This window comes from Chlorocebus sabaeus, chromosome 7, assembly GCF_047675955.1.
Source record: "Chlorocebus sabaeus isolate Y175 chromosome 7, mChlSab1.0.hap1, whole genome shotgun sequence".
NCBI classification, from domain to species: domain Eukaryota; kingdom Metazoa; phylum Chordata; class Mammalia; order Primates; family Cercopithecidae; genus Chlorocebus; species Chlorocebus sabaeus.
In genome coordinates, this window is record NC_132910.1 from 42,414,245 (window position 1) to 42,430,267 (window position 16,023).

Consider the following 16,023-nt stretch of genomic DNA (forward strand, 5'->3'; position numbering starts at 1 on the left):
ATAACTTGGAAAATTTTGTGGAAACAAAGAATTTAATGACAATTTTGTTTCTAAAATGTAGTTATTAAAAATAAATGTTAAATATTGCAGAATTTTCTTTCTAATTTGACAATATATTGAATGCATTATACCTTAAAGCCCAAGAAGATTAATCTATTTTGTAGCTGATTTTCCTAGTTTATAATATCCTCAGAGTGGTAAATCATAAAAAAGAATCTTTCAAAGTATTATTTTCACTACAATGTAGTCACAGGAAGCCATTTGTTCTCATTAAGTGAACTTTACTATTTCTTTGCAATTGTCTTCATGTTCTACTTGCTCAAAATGACACAGATATATTAAAGATTTTTTTGTCCACTTCACATTACAAATATTAGAGTTTTAAAACTTTTGTGGAAAGAGAAATGTTAGTATCATATATTTTCATTACATGTGTGTCTCTGAACATATTCAGGCTATTATGATTTTTTCCCTTCATTTTACTATTTTAAAATTAAAAAGTGGATCTGGGTTAGATTTTCATTAAGTATATGAATGTTAGGAGCCTTAAATTACACAGAAAAACAGAATTCCAGATTTCTAAAATGTATAAAATAACATATAAAAATATATTCTCTCTGTCTTTCACATTCACTCAACTAGTATTTGTGTAATAAATACTGAATGTCAGGCATCTTCTTAATGTTTAATCCTTAGTCTTAAAGATTTTGTGGACTTTTTTTAAGAAAATGGCTGGCAATACCATATTTGCATCTGTGTGTAACACACATTTATAGTCCTGATGTTCCTTGTATTACCCCATCATTTACAAACAGTTACGTAAAAGAAAAAAAGAGAGAGATATTCCAGACGCTGAGATTGTAGCAGTGAACACCAAGCAGACACAACCAGACAAGTTTTTTGTCTTCATAAACCTCATATTCTACTCAATGAAGACAGGCAGTAAACTAAAAACCAAAGAGGTAAACAAGAGAATTTCACACTGTGTTAAGGGCATAAAGGAGATAAACAGAAAGATGAGATTAAGAGAAACTAAGTGAAGGGAAGGAGCTACTGTCTAGAAAAGAGCCATCAGGGAAGATGGTTCTAAAGCCAGTGTTGCATTTGAGCTGGAACTCGAGTGATGGGTCACTGTTCACAGAACCAGGACAAGCATGGTGACAGGGAAAATCATACTGCCAAAAACATTCAACTCTCAATCCTGCTGAGTGCTTCAGGATTTCCTCATATTGCTTTTGGTCTTGTCATGTTACATTTAGTCTCTATGCATTCTAATCTGTGTAACACCACAGATACATTTTCCAAAAATAAAAAATAAATGCAAACACACAGCTTACATTGTGTTGTATTTCTAATTTGAAACACACACACACACACACTGAATGGCTTAATAAGGCATGTAGGATAGAATCCACACTCCCCAAATCAGCATCCATGGCTGCTAAAATTGTACCCTCCCCTATTTATGCAGTTTGAACACCTACTGTTTTCAAACTAAAACTTTTTATTCCATCAACACTGATTCATTATAAACTGTTAATCATTTTCTAAGTTTTTAGATTTTGTTTCATTTTTGGTTTATTTTTAACCATTTCATCGGGAATACCTCTGCCCCACAATATATCTCTATTTTAAGCCAACCTCCAATTTCATATCCTTGATTGGATAATGCAAACAAGGAATGATTTCTCTTTCTGTAGAACTCCTTCAGCAGTTATCAGTTCTATTTAACCTACCTTTATTTTACAGTTACCAGTCCTATATAATATTGCCAGTTTCCTATATTAGCATGTATATGTCATATTTATTATAACTTACCATCTCTGTAGTATGGCTCATCCTTTCCTATATTCATTTATATCACTCTAACTAAATTTTTACACTCCTGAGAGCAGATATCACATTCTATGCTTCTTGCAATTTATACTTCTTTTCATTTATAGTACCAGCACAAAATGAAGTCTCCTTTTGTAAAAAGGGTGAAATATTTTGAAATGTCTTATATTTCTTATTACTTAAAATTGTGATAAAGTTTAGAGATTAAAATATAATAATAAGATAATAATTGTTGCAGATTAACAAAATTCTGTTGAAGCTTTGTGTTTAGTACTTTGGATGGTGACTACGGGTTACAAAAATACCAGGACAGCCACATGAGACTTACATAGTGCTTAATTATTTCATTTTCTTGCAGTTTTCTTTAAGATGGAGGAATACATAAAGAAAAACAGTTTATTAAAACTTGTTTTTGTACTCTAATTATAAAACCAAGGAAATTAAAATATTTGCTAATTAATCTTTCCTCTTTAATCTCATGTTTGGTAATAGAGCATATTTAATTGGAAGTTGGGAGCCTATATGCATTACTAATATATTTGTTATAAATGTTAAGAGCAATTTTTGCTTGAGAAAATCATAAATAGAACCGTTTTATGTTGGTATGTGTTTGTTAAAAGTCTGTGAACATTTTAAATATTCATATTAAGTAAAATTTCATTTTATTTTATTGATTTCATTCATTTCTTTTTGTTTTCTTCTTTTCAAGGCCCTGTGGAATCCTACATGCACTGAAGGTTTATTTAAACCAGTACTTATTTCAACTTAGGATAAATCATTATTTGCCAATAAGAAATGCATCACTAATCTATGACATGTAAAATATTGAGTAAAAACAATGTTTTCATCATTTCATATTTTAAGTATGTAATATAGAAGTATTTTCAGTTCAATTCACAATTTTTACATTTGCAAAAATCATATAAAATATTGATGAAGATTCAACTAAGCATATTTCTGCTTTATTCTCATTGTATTTTTAAATCAAAAATAGATTTTGTTTAAAAATTATTTCTATATGCAAATATTCTAAAATGTAATATTCCACTTGGCAGTAAGTATTTTTTGTTCACTCTTCTCATCCATGTCATTGGTCTCCCTGGTTATAGTCTTAATTTAATTTCATCACATATTCTATGTAAATTAGATAAGTTTGAAAACAATGCCTTTAGTGTCTTCCATCTTAGTAGGACATTTCCTACTGAAGAACAAAATGATCTACAATCTGCTTTCCCTCGCATCAAAATCAAAAGATGAAAGCATTATGTCTTTAATTAGAATAAATAATGAAGAGTCTTATTCTAACTACAGAAAATGTAACACCTGTTTAGATTACTAAATAGTTGAAGATGATTTATTGGAAGATAACCTCATATTAAAGGGAGTCTCCTGAATGTATCCGAAAAGGGTATCTGTGGCCTGGACATGACATTGTTTCCTTGTTTCTGTGTGTCTCTGTCTGTTGCCTTTGTGTAACAGGTCACTTTAATTATCAAGTGACCAGGTGGCTACAAGGCACTCCTGAATGTTGCAGTTTACTGCAAGGATAGGTGACAGAGATAGACAGCCCAAAAGAATGGCTTAATGTTGTGGTCAGGGTTCAGGGCAATAGAAAAGTCATAGAGCCAAGAAGAAGAAAGCAGGTTTTACTGAGAGTTCTCCGTGTCGTGCAAACAGACAATGAAGTAATCATGGTTAATGATGGTAACCTTTATAAATATGTTATAAAATTAATTAAATTATTTCAATCATTATGTAACATAATATTATGAATCGTAAATGCTGGGTTTAAAACATGGTATTAAAATAAAAACTATAAATATATTTATTTACACAAAATGGTGTATTTGCCCTTGTTGGTTTTGCCTCTTAAAACACCCTCTGCGATCTAAAATACAAAAACATTTGTTTGTTTTTCTAACAGTTTTCTGGAGTTCCTTCTTTTATCCTATTCTTATCTCTTTCTTTTTGTTGTCTTATTTTATATTTGAAACCTTTAAATGCAGATAATATAAAGCTCCATTCCCTTAAATTAAAGCACTCCCCTGGTAAAGATTTTTATCTACATGAATGGTCAATACCATATTATCTTGAAGAAGCAAGAATTCAATTGAAGATCTTTTGACCAGGCTACCAAGACAAAATAATTTGTATTAGCAAGTGAAGTAAGTCAATAAAGAAAGGTACATTTTTTCCTCAAAAGCAATTTCGCTGAAGCTTTAACTACGGAAAAGAAAAGGTCACCTGTTTCAAACGGTACAATTTTATGATTTATTTTTAATACCAGCAAAACTCTATTTTTCTTTCCTCCTTCCCTCTTTCCTTCCCTCCCTCCCTCCCTCCCTCCCTCCCTCCCTCCCTCCCTTCCTTCCTTCCTTTCTCCTCCCTTCCCCTCCTTTTTCATTTTATTCTTTCCTTGTAACTGAATCAATTCTAAATATACATCAGTAAACATGTTTAAACATCAATAATTTTATTTTCAAGGGGAAATATTTTCAGACTTTCTCACAGTGTTCATTACATAATTTGTCCATTAGACTCTTAAAGTGTTTTGTATAAATATTTATTTGATTACATTAAAAGTGAAATTTAAATAGGGATTTTTGGGGATGTTGTTTTCATTTTTAGAAAAATGCCTGAGAACTGTTGTAATTTTTGTGCTATGTTCCAACGTGTAACAAAATTATGGTTGATAATTATTTCCCAAAGGAGGGACAAGAGACATCAGTATTTATTGATCAAAGGAACATTATTTTCTACTATTATGCCAGCATGCTTGTCCAATATGTTCTCACAATCATTAATTCAAAATATAAGATTGAGCAAACTTGTCATCATCTTTCAAATAAAGAAAGGAACTCAAATTTGAAGAAGTCGAGTAACTTTCTCAAATTCATATTACTTTTCTAACAAAAGACAAAGACATAGATTGTTCTCATGTGCTCCACATCAAAAGTCAGGGTTTTGTTTTGCTTTCCTGATTCCAAAATGCTGGTGGGTTGTAGAATTGCAGAATTAAATACAATGTATGCATTGATTACATATGAAAATATATAATTGTGTATTATGTATATATTATATTATTAAGCTTGAATTTTGAAGTACTCCTTATGAACTAGGGATAATTGCAATGGTAAACATTTACTTTGTGAATGCTACCTACTATGCGTAAGGTGTGAAATGTATGAGTTAAGGGAAATATTTTATAAGAGTGAGAATTATTTATACAAATATAGAGAAATGCATGGAAGGAAAGCCACGGACCCTTTAGCTAGGTACTTCAATGACTATGAACATATTTATGTTTTAAATCATTCTGACAATTTAATTTGACTTACCAAGTTTTAGAATGTAGGCACTTATCATTATCTGTTAAGTTTATTACATATAGCTATGTTTTAAATGATTTTTTAATGAAGACCCTAAAGTAATATGTTACTATATGCATACGTTACTATATGATATCCATATGATTTTATTGTGACACATGATTTTATTGTCACATACATAAAAACTTCCTTAGTTTTCCTTAGTTACCTAAATTTAATATTGTTTTAAATATTTATTTCATTATAAAATAAAATGCACTTTCTTTTTCATATCTAACTTGCAACTAGAAGCAGAAATGTCCAAATTTAACAAGGAGATGCTTTTCATTTTGTATTTTGAGCTTACTTCTCCTTATAGTACTCTCCAAATACAGTTATATACTATTTTAACTTTTTCATATGTAATCACTCTCTCTAAAACAAATCTCTATCTTACTTGGTGATTTTTTAGGTAATCACCAGTATTGTATGCTGGCACCTTGAAAAGGAAACAATAACACTAACTTATTTTCAAACATGTCAATTTCATTTGCTATATTTACTTGAAACAAGTCTACATGTCAATGAATAGATTGATGTGTATATCCCCCTTTGGGGGAAAGAAAAAGAAAAACTATTCTTTCTTGGTGTTAATAAGCATTAAGAGTTGTTAGAATATTTTTTTTTTTTTTTTTTTTTTTGAGACAAGATCTGGCTCTGTCTCCCAGGCTGCAGTGCAAGTGGTGCGATCTTGACCCTGCAACCTCTGCCTCTCAGGCTCAAGCCATCCTCTGACCTCAGCCTCCCAAGTAGCTGGGACTAGAGGCACACACCATCATACCCGACTCATTTTTTTGTATTTTTTTGGGGAGATGGGGTTTCACCACGTTGCCTAGGCTGGTCTTAAACTTGTGAGCTCAAGCGATCCACCCACCTTGGCCTCCCAAAGTGCTGGGATTACAGGTGTGAGCCCCAATTCCCAGCTGGGAAATATCCTGTCTTCTAAATGACATCTGTTGGATATCTGAATTTGCATAATGGAGAAGAATATGATAGGCTATAAAATGGGGGGAGGAAGAAATACATAAGCATGTTATTTTATCTTTTACACCAAATCATACTTTTTGAATCTATGCATTGGTTCTCTCTTGCCTCTCTGGTGTGAAACCTTTTTTTTTTTTTTTTTTCTGTTTTCCTCTTTGATTTTTGTGTGGGGATACACATACAAGAAATTGATGAACAGAGTCTCAAATGATAAAATATTTTCTGGCTACTTTCTTACTATCTGAAAGCTGTTTGCCTCCTTAATTTGTAAAATTGTGGTCACGTTATATATGGGCACACACACACTTATATAGGAAAGGAGGGTTTCCTCATTTAAAAGCTGTCTTAAAAGAATAAAAAGAAAGAAACTTGATACGGAGGAGAAAATATATAGGTAGCATAAGTATTCTTTGTGCAGAAGGACAAGTTTCCTGACTCCCAGAAAGAAAAATGGCAGGTGAAGGCCAATTTGATCCTGATGGAGAAAAGCAATTATTGCAGTAAGGGTAAAAAGATTGCTTCTTCCCTCTAAGATATAGTTTAGATTTTTTAACTTTCCTTAAAAAATTATATATATATATAAATATATGATATATATTTATGATATATAATTATTATATAGAGCATATATATTATATGATATATATAATTAAATATGTGATATATAAAATAAATATAATATAAATTTTAAATTATTTTTTCATATGTATGAAATATATTCATATATATGAATATATATATTTCATATACATATATAGTAAAGGAAGTATTCTCTCACCCCTGTGAGGAAGAATAGCCAGTAACTGAAACTTTGATGAACAGCCTGGAAGGTATATGTGCTAATAAATTTTGAATATAATGATCGGGGAGAGTGAATGAATGTCATGCCTTCATGCTCAGGCTTTTCAGAAAACTTTCTTCGTAATGAAACTGGCAAGATTTCCGACCTTGGAAGAAATTTCTGTGTACCTTTTCACTAAATATAACAGTAAGCTTGAAAGAACAAGTAACTTTGGCAAGAAATATGCTACACAGATTTTAATTTTGTTTACCTCATGGTTCATATATTTCTTAAAAAGTTATTATGTTCATATAGATTTAGAGTTCAATTTATATTTCTAGTGCAATTTTTATAGAATGTTATTTTGTGATTTATCCATTTTGAGATAATGATCATCTAACAGCCATTCGGTTGTAGCCACATGGATTTTAAGAATAAGATCCTGAAAAGTAATGACTAACCTTTTGAAAACTACCTGATCCATTTCAGTAATGCCTATGCAACATGAGGAAAACTTTACACAATGTACTAATAAATATGTACTCTAAAAGAGAGAGAGACAGGAGGCAGAGACAGAAAGAGGGGGGCGGATCTTGTTCTATCACCCAGGCTGGAGTGCAGTGGTGCGATCATGGCTCACTGCAGCCTCAACCTCCTGGGCTCAAGCGATCCTCCTGCCTCAGCTTCCCGAGTAGCTGGGACAGCAAACATGAGCCACTGTGCCAGGCTAATTTTTATTTTTATTTTAATTCATTTATTTGTGTGTGTGTGTGTGGAGATGGAGTCTCACTATGTTGCCTAGGCTGGTCTCAAACTACAGGCCTCAAAGCATCCGCCTGCCTTAGTCTCCCAAAGTGTTGGGATTACAGGCATGAGCCACTGCCCACAGCCTGTTACTTTTGTATCAGAAGGTAAACTTTAGAAAACAAGTAACCAATTTTTATTGATTTAAAAAGTGAAAAATATTGGGCAGGCGTGGTGGCTCACGCCTGTTATCCCAACACTTTGGGAGGCCGAGGGGGCAGATTGCCTGAGCTCAGGAGTTTGCAACCAGCCTGGGAAAAGTGGTGAAATCCCGTCGCTACTAAAATGCAAAACATGAGCTGGGCATGGGGACTTGAGCCTATAGTCCCAGCTACTCGGGAGGCTGAGGCAGATAATTGCTTGAACCCGGGAGGTGGAGGTTACAGTGAGCTGAGATGATGCCATTGCACTCCAGCTTGGGTGCCAGAGGGAGACTCCGTCTCAAAAAAAAAAAAAAAAAAAAAAAAAAAAGTGAAAAATATCTAGTAGAATGCTATGTATCCATTGGAAATTTATTGTTGGTTATTAATGAAAAAAAATCAATGTCTGGTGAGCTAAAACAAAAAACTACATTGTCAAATTAGATTCATACCAATCAGATGTATTATCCCAATATCAAAGCTTACTATTCATTTCAGAGGTAATGGCACTTTAGAACTCAGATGAAGCAGGAACAGGTCTGGGGTGTGGAAGGCAGCTCTCCAAGGCCTTTCATTCTGCATCGATCACCCACTCTTGGATCCGCAGTCATAGCTCAGATCTTTAGGAGAAGTTTTTTGGAATTACTTCGCACAGCAGAGAGAGTTTCATTCATGAATGGGATATTTTATATCCCAACATTGAGACATTTTCCAGGGTGCCATGTGCATAAATCCATAGATTCTAAGTTCATTTAGTCAAATAAGTCCTTAACCTAGGACATGCTGTTAACATTTCCATATGTAAGGACCCTCCTTCTACCAAATACTATTAGTCTATTGACCTGCAGGACTAATTTTTTTGTTGACAGAGATTAGAAGTTACCTCTTTTCTTTCTCATGAAGACAAATCAGTTGCTATAACTCCTACTTCCCCAACTGCTCCATCTCCACCATTCGCTCTGAGCATGATATACGCCATTGGCGTGAATGGTAAATCTAGTGTCTTGGATTTTTCGTGTCTCTATTATTGTGAAGAAAATGCTTTATAGAAAACGTTTATTTGATCGAGACCACAGTTATTTTGGTTTCTCTTCCATGTTTTGAATGTTTTAAAACACAGTTGAAGTGAGAGATAGGAGAGATTGTTTTTCTTGATGATTATCTTTATGTTTCCCTTCATTTTTCACTTTCAGCAAACTCAGGAATTTTGAAGGACAAATAATTTAGTGATTTAACTAGGAAAAAAACTAATATTCATTTTTTTTTTCTGGATGTGGGTCATAATATACTACAGAAAGAGAAGAGCCAATAGTTTAAATTTATATATCGTAGTTTAAATTAGAGGTATTTTTAAAAATTATTTTTCATTTGCTATTTATGCAGAATTACCCCTGCTAGAATAATAACACATTCAGCTAATTGGAATGGATTGTGTTCCTTCTTTATTATGTGTCTTTCTTTCAGTTATACTATAGACTTCATTACATACTTTACAGATTATAATTGCCTGTCTCAAAATATTTCAGATATTGTTTTATTTAATGAGTTATAAAATCTATATTGTTTTATATTTCATTTTATTTTACTTGGTGTGTATCAGAAATACATAACAATTCCCATAAGAGAAAACACATAAGAAAACCTGAATACAATATTTGCAGCCTGATTTCTCTGTTCTCCTGCTTTTCCACAAACAGACTGTGTTATTTCTACCCTCAAGTCTCAACACCTTTAGTGCCTGAACCTCTAATGCTATTTCTTCTCGCTTAGCTTGTTTGTATGAAAAGAAAACCAAGTTCCATATGCCTCTCCCTACCCCAATATATTTTGTAACTTCTCCAGGAATCATTGAACTCCATCTTCTCTAAATCACTCTACCGTTCAATAATGGCTAACCCTTTTTTTTTTTTTAACGCTATACAGGGGTTGTTCTAAAAGTATTACTTATTTTAAATATTTCGATCCTTACCAAAGCTATAAAGTAACTACTCTATATCATTTCCTTTCACAAGAAAAGAAACCGAAATATAGAGGAGTTAAGTAACTTGCTCACAATTACATGACTAGTATTATTAGCAATCAATATTCTGCTCAATAGGGAAATATTACATATACATCACCTTGGTATGCCACTTTTCAAAAAATAGATAAACTAAAATTTTAATAAGATGACTTTTTGCCTTTGATTTTTATAATTGCAGTTAAGAATGATACTAATAATTGTAACGAGTGATATAATGCTAATAGTATAAGCATGAGCAAATACGAGATATTTTAATTTTAATTCCTCAAAGAGAATAATGACTAATATTTATTAGGCACTGCTGTGACAATGTTCTAATTGCTTTATTATGTATATTGACTTATGTAATCTTAAAAACAATAGCAAACTCAAGAGAGATTGTAATGTTATCCTTAATTTATAGAGGAGACCAGGCGCGGTGGCTCATGCCTGTAATCCCAGCACTTTGGGAGGCCAAGGCAGGTGGATCGCTAGAGATTAGGAGCTCAAGACCAGCCTGGCCAACATGGTGAAAACCTGTCTCTAGTAAAAATATGAAAATTAGCCAGGCGTGGTGCCAGGCGCCTCTAATACCAATTATTCTGGAGGCTGACGCAGGAGAATCTATTGAACCTGGGAGCCAGAGGTTACAGTGAGTCTAGATCACGCCACTGCACTCCAGCCTGGGTGCAAGACTCTATCTCAGAAAAAAAAAAAAAAAAAGGAAAAAATAAAATTATAGAGGAGTAAATTATGACCTAGAAATGTGACATGAAATTCTTAAGGCTGTTCGTATCAAACAAGGGGTAACATAACTGGAATGTAAATATAAGCAGTCGATTTCAGATTTTAACACCACTATACTGTAGTCCAAACCTCACCCATAGCACAGAATGAACTATATCCATATCAGTCAGAGTCAGCTAGATGGCGCTGGAGAAACAACAATTCCCAAATATTAGAAGTGACTCATAACATCAAGTATCGATTTCTTGCTTATGCTGTATACCTATTGCTGTTCAGCAGGCAACACTTCTCTATGCTCCCTCACTCTAAGACTCAGGCTGGTGGAACAATCCTCTGTTATGTTGCAGCCTCAGCGGGAAAGAGAGAATGTCTTAGATTGTACAACAGGTCTTAAATTTCCACCCAGAAGTGACATATAATACTTCTACTCATATTTCATTGATCAAAACATAGCAAGTCACATGATCACAGTTAACTCACTCCAGGGAGCAAGGAGGAGCAAAACAACATATGACTACAAGTGGGAAAACGGAGTAACCAGCAAACAGCATGAGTGCCTACTATTTTATCTGCTTTTCCATGGATTAATCTGGTCTTAGTGAAAATATGGGAAGTATCATTTGGTAAATACGCTACGTAACTGACATGAAATATCTTGGGTTCCATCACATTTTTCAGAAAATGTAATTAAATTTTTTAACCTGTAATTGAATATTTCTCCTTAATATATCACATGTACATAAAGCTATCTCAATTTTTAATATATGACATAAACATTATTTACACCATATTCTCCAGCTATGTTTCAGCAGCTCAACTAGATTTTCAAATATTTCAACATTTTAAAAAATATTTCTACTTGCAATCAATGCATTATCTACTGAATTGTCTAGAATTTGTTGATGTTACCACAGTCCTATTCCAGCTTATTTTAACTATTAAAATAGTCATACTTGATGATATATAATCTAAGTATTATTATACTTGTCAGAATTAATTCACGGTGACAGTGTTATTTCAACAACACTTTTTAGTCATTTATCTCTTTACAACCTATCATGAAGCACATTTTTGCCTTTGCAAGTATCTCTAGAGACTGTAAGTGACAACTATAATATCTTAAATGTGTAAACAAAAATGACTTTCCTGTTCCCAAACAATATGCTTTGCTTGATCCAGAAATAATTTGCATCAACTGAAAAAATAGGTATCATATAATTTTTTCTCCCTGCTAATTTAATGGTAAACCTTCCCATAGCATCTCCTAAATCATGTGTTGTATTTTCATCCTTTAAGATATAAAAATAGGACCACCTTTAATTCCCACATTACCCAATTTACATTTGTACTTAATTAGAAAATTGTCTACTGTAATTTTAGTTCATAAACAAAGTAAGCTGCATCTTTCTGCCTTTTTTTCAGTGTTGAGTGTAAAGTGAAATCCTTGGTACTATTTTTTTCTAGTTTGTAATTAATTTGCAAATTCCTACTGAAGTAATTGATTCAAATGATGTTCATTGTACAAGAATAGTTAGGTAAATATTCATTATATCAAGATGGTGGTTAGCATTACCCAAAACCTACTGTTTTACTTTAACTATAATCCAAATATAAATGTAAATATAAATAAATATATATATGAAATTAGTGTCATCACTTTTCAGACAGTATTTTCCAATTCATTTTCAGGATTTAGAAAATATTTAAGCTGGAAGAGAACATTGATCAGAGTTTTAGAGATACATATTTTCTCGTTCTCAATTTTTTTCATTTATTCTTTTTCTATATAACACATAGGGTGAAAACAAAGATTTATAAATATGAGAAGTACGAGGCCATGTTTTATTGTCACAATTTAAAATCTTGTCAATAGAATTTTTAAATGAATACACAAATTATGAGAAGATATCAATTCTCACTGTTTGGCAATAATTAATTTTCTGAATTTTGTAGATTCTGAAATTTTAAGCACTTATATGCATCATAAAATTGCATATTTATATGAATTCTTATGCTTTATAAAAATAGAATTAGGTAAAATATTCAGACTATTCAGTTCGGTATAATTTTATTTATCAACCAGACTTTTCTAGGAATTCATGATTCACATGAATTCACATGATTTTTTGTTTAATTATTTATTCAAGAAATGTTTACTAAAAACTTCCAGTGTGTTGGGTCCTTAGGCTATAAAATTGTATAACACCATGTACTGACCAACCACAGATGAATAGAGTCTAGCAGGATATAGGCATAATCACAATGCTTTTTAATGTTATTATAATTAGCATAACAAAAATATGTCTGACGTGAAATGTGATAATTTTATGAGCATAATGTATTTTAGCACAATTCGAGATCACCTTTCAACTTATTGAATTTTAAGATTATATGATAAATTTGTATAGAGAAAAGGATGCTGACATATTTAGTACCTCATGAGTATCAGACACAGACTTCCTTGATGCTTTTTGATACGTTCTATTTACTCTTCTGCTTCCTTTTATTAATTTTTATATGAAAAAGACAATTTGTTGTCTCTTTATGTGAGCAATCTGCTGCATAGCAACCCAAGTTAATCCTTTCAATTCCATCAAATATTTAAGAATTACTTCACCCTTAAGAAGAATAAAACCATCATAAAGTAGATGATATAAAAACACATGGAAAAGTAAATACCTAACTTGAAAGAATATTATAATATCAGACTGGTAAAACATACTAAATTCCTAAAAAAGTCAAAACATAATGTGGTAAATAGGAGTGTGTAGGGTGGTGTCACAATGATTTTGTTGTCACTACAGTGAGTCGGGGCAACACCATCTAAGAATTCATTTGTTAGCTAAATGTCTAGCTGGAGTTATAGGTTTTGTTATCATGTGATATCTTAAGAAAACTATTCATTACAATCCAAGTAAAATAAGTGCTATGTCCTTCATGCATTCATTCATTTGACAAACTGTGTATTGAGCAACTGTTGTGTGCCAGGTATTTGTGTTGTTGCTGGGCATACACGATAGGCAAAATAACTGTTATTCCTACCCTATAGCACTTACATCTCATTTAATACCTATAATGATACTACGTAGCAGACTCTAGAATTATCCTTACTGTTACTGTACGGATGAACATATAGAGGCCTAAAAAGGATAAAAACTTGCCTGCTGTCACAACGAGTGCTATGTGTCCCTCATGTTAGTCTGACAACGAAGACCAAGTCCTCTACTATCATACCACACTCCTCCACCAGGTGTGGTGATAGGAATGATTACCTGTATCTGAAAAGTGCCAAAAGGGAGGAATGCTTTTGTTACATTGACAGGCAAATGAGGATGGAGATGTGCAGAAAGAACAATAGTTATCTAACCTGGACTACCTGCTAGATCCCAATTAAAACAACATGTGAATACAAAGAGAAAGTAAAATTTAAAAGTCAATAGACATCCTTGATAACATTTTGATGACTATATATTATAGATTGATATCTGTAAAAAAATTATTGAGTTTGAATTTTATTTGATCATATAGCTTCTATATTTCTGAGCCATAACACTGAGGTCTTTTAATTTTTTTCCCTGAGACTAAATAAACGTGATGGAAACTGAGATATATTTTTATTACTGAGTACATCTGCTGTTGAAGACCTGAATAAACAAAGAACAAAACTGAATTATGGTGCTGCAGCCTAATATCATCACCTACTAATCAAATATACAAACTCTTAAAACACACACACATGCACGCGCGCGCACACACACACACACACACAAACACACACACGTTGAATTCCCACAGCTCTAGCTATCTGATTCAGAACGACAGAAAGGAAGCCATCTCTGTTTTCTGTACGGGCTTTTGTATAACTGTAGAGCCAAGAGGCATACAGTTACAGCCTTTTTAACAAGGATATATGGTCATTAAAAACAGCAAGGTTTCAGCGTGGTTATCTTGGGTATAGAGATAACCACTTTTGCTGACTCCAGGGTATTCTTGAAAACAATATGATTGTACTGTGGAGTCTCTATTTGTTTATTCTACATGTAATTGGAGCAGAGCTAACATGCGATTCCCACGCTCTCTTTTGCCCTATACTTTTAGGGGCCCATATGTTACATTTCTAAGTTTCACAAATATCTTTAGCATAGCTAATCACAAACTAGTGTGATATCTTTTATCATTGATTTTCACTGAAAAATCATTTATTGGGCACTAGGTGTCTGGTATATGCACTTTTATAAGCAACGTTAAAGGGAGTATTACCCTAGAAATTTCACTTAGCATTGGTAGAGATTAGGAGAATAAATAAAATTTATCTCACTAATAAATCCGTCTGTGTGATTTCTCAGGAGCGTTAACATCATGAATCCTGTGGCTCACCACTTCATGTCCAAAGGTTAATGAGCCAAGGACTCATCTCTCAAGGCTCTGGACTTGTTTACTTATTTAGCAAGGTATAGAAGAAAATGACAGCATGCCCTTAACACAAAGCTTTTGCTCTAGTACTCTTGTCCAAGAAGAGGTAATAAAATTTACTTTAAAAATTACTCGGTAACTGAATAGTTTACCGAGGCATTCCATTGAGAAGAGAAATATTTGGGGTATAAAAAGGAAGGAAAATGTTGTGAAGGGCATCACTCCCCTTTTCAATAGAGAATGTGTCAAAAAGTAAGGAAAATTTTTTCGGTTACTTTTCTTCCTTTCATAAATGTCTCATGAGGCAGAAAGAATACTGCAAGTGGAGATATTCTTCTGTATACATTTCCATACATTCTGTTATTTACAGTGTATTCTGTAGAAGGTTCCCAAGGTTTTGTCAGAAGTCTAACGTGATAAAAAATGTATGAAGTACATTTGTAAATATTAATGAAGAGATGTTATCAAAAACTACATTTTGTTAATGCTTGGCCCCTACTGCAAAAAGAAATAGAATTTGATGTCCAGCTTCCTAAAGACACATTTAAAGACTTTCAGTGAGCATAAGTAATTGTGATTTATTCTGAATGTTTCTAAATTCTTTAAGTCTGGCTTTCATAATTGCAAGTAGAAAATTGCAAGTAGAAAGGAGAGGTTACTGAGGTGATTAGGTAATTATGACACATGAACACTCATATTTTGGGTTAACACACATAGTAGGCTAATTCTCTAGGGATATTCTGAATGTTAATTTTACACACACACACACCCCTTGCTTTTCTCACTTTTATTATCATGAATAGAGATAAAATACTAACAGTCAATTTGAGGTGGAATATAAAGAAAAACTGAAACTTAAATCACATTGTGAGAAAAATTCACTAGTAAAGTCACCTTTAATGGAGGCATACATGCATACATCAACAGAGACAAATACTTTTTCTATTG

At 32.7% G+C, this 16,023-nt stretch overlaps 1 protein-coding gene across 2 annotated transcripts in view; it reads left to right on the plus strand.

Moving 5' to 3' along the window:
- CCSER1 (coiled-coil serine rich protein 1) overlaps nt 1-16,023 on the plus strand; it is a 1,436,819-nt gene that overhangs the window by 798,606 nt on the left and 622,190 nt on the right. The window contains exon 10 of one of the 2 annotated variants that reach the window (XM_073017491.1): nt 2,546-3,641. The exons of the other annotated variant lie outside the window; for it this stretch is intronic. Within the exon in view, the coding sequence (XP_072873592.1) occupies nt 2,546-2,605 (60 nt within the window). The 3' untranslated portion in view covers nt 2,606-3,641. Of the gene's footprint in view, nt 1-2,545; nt 3,642-16,023 lie in introns of those variants that run through there. 2 annotated transcript variants of the gene reach the window in all.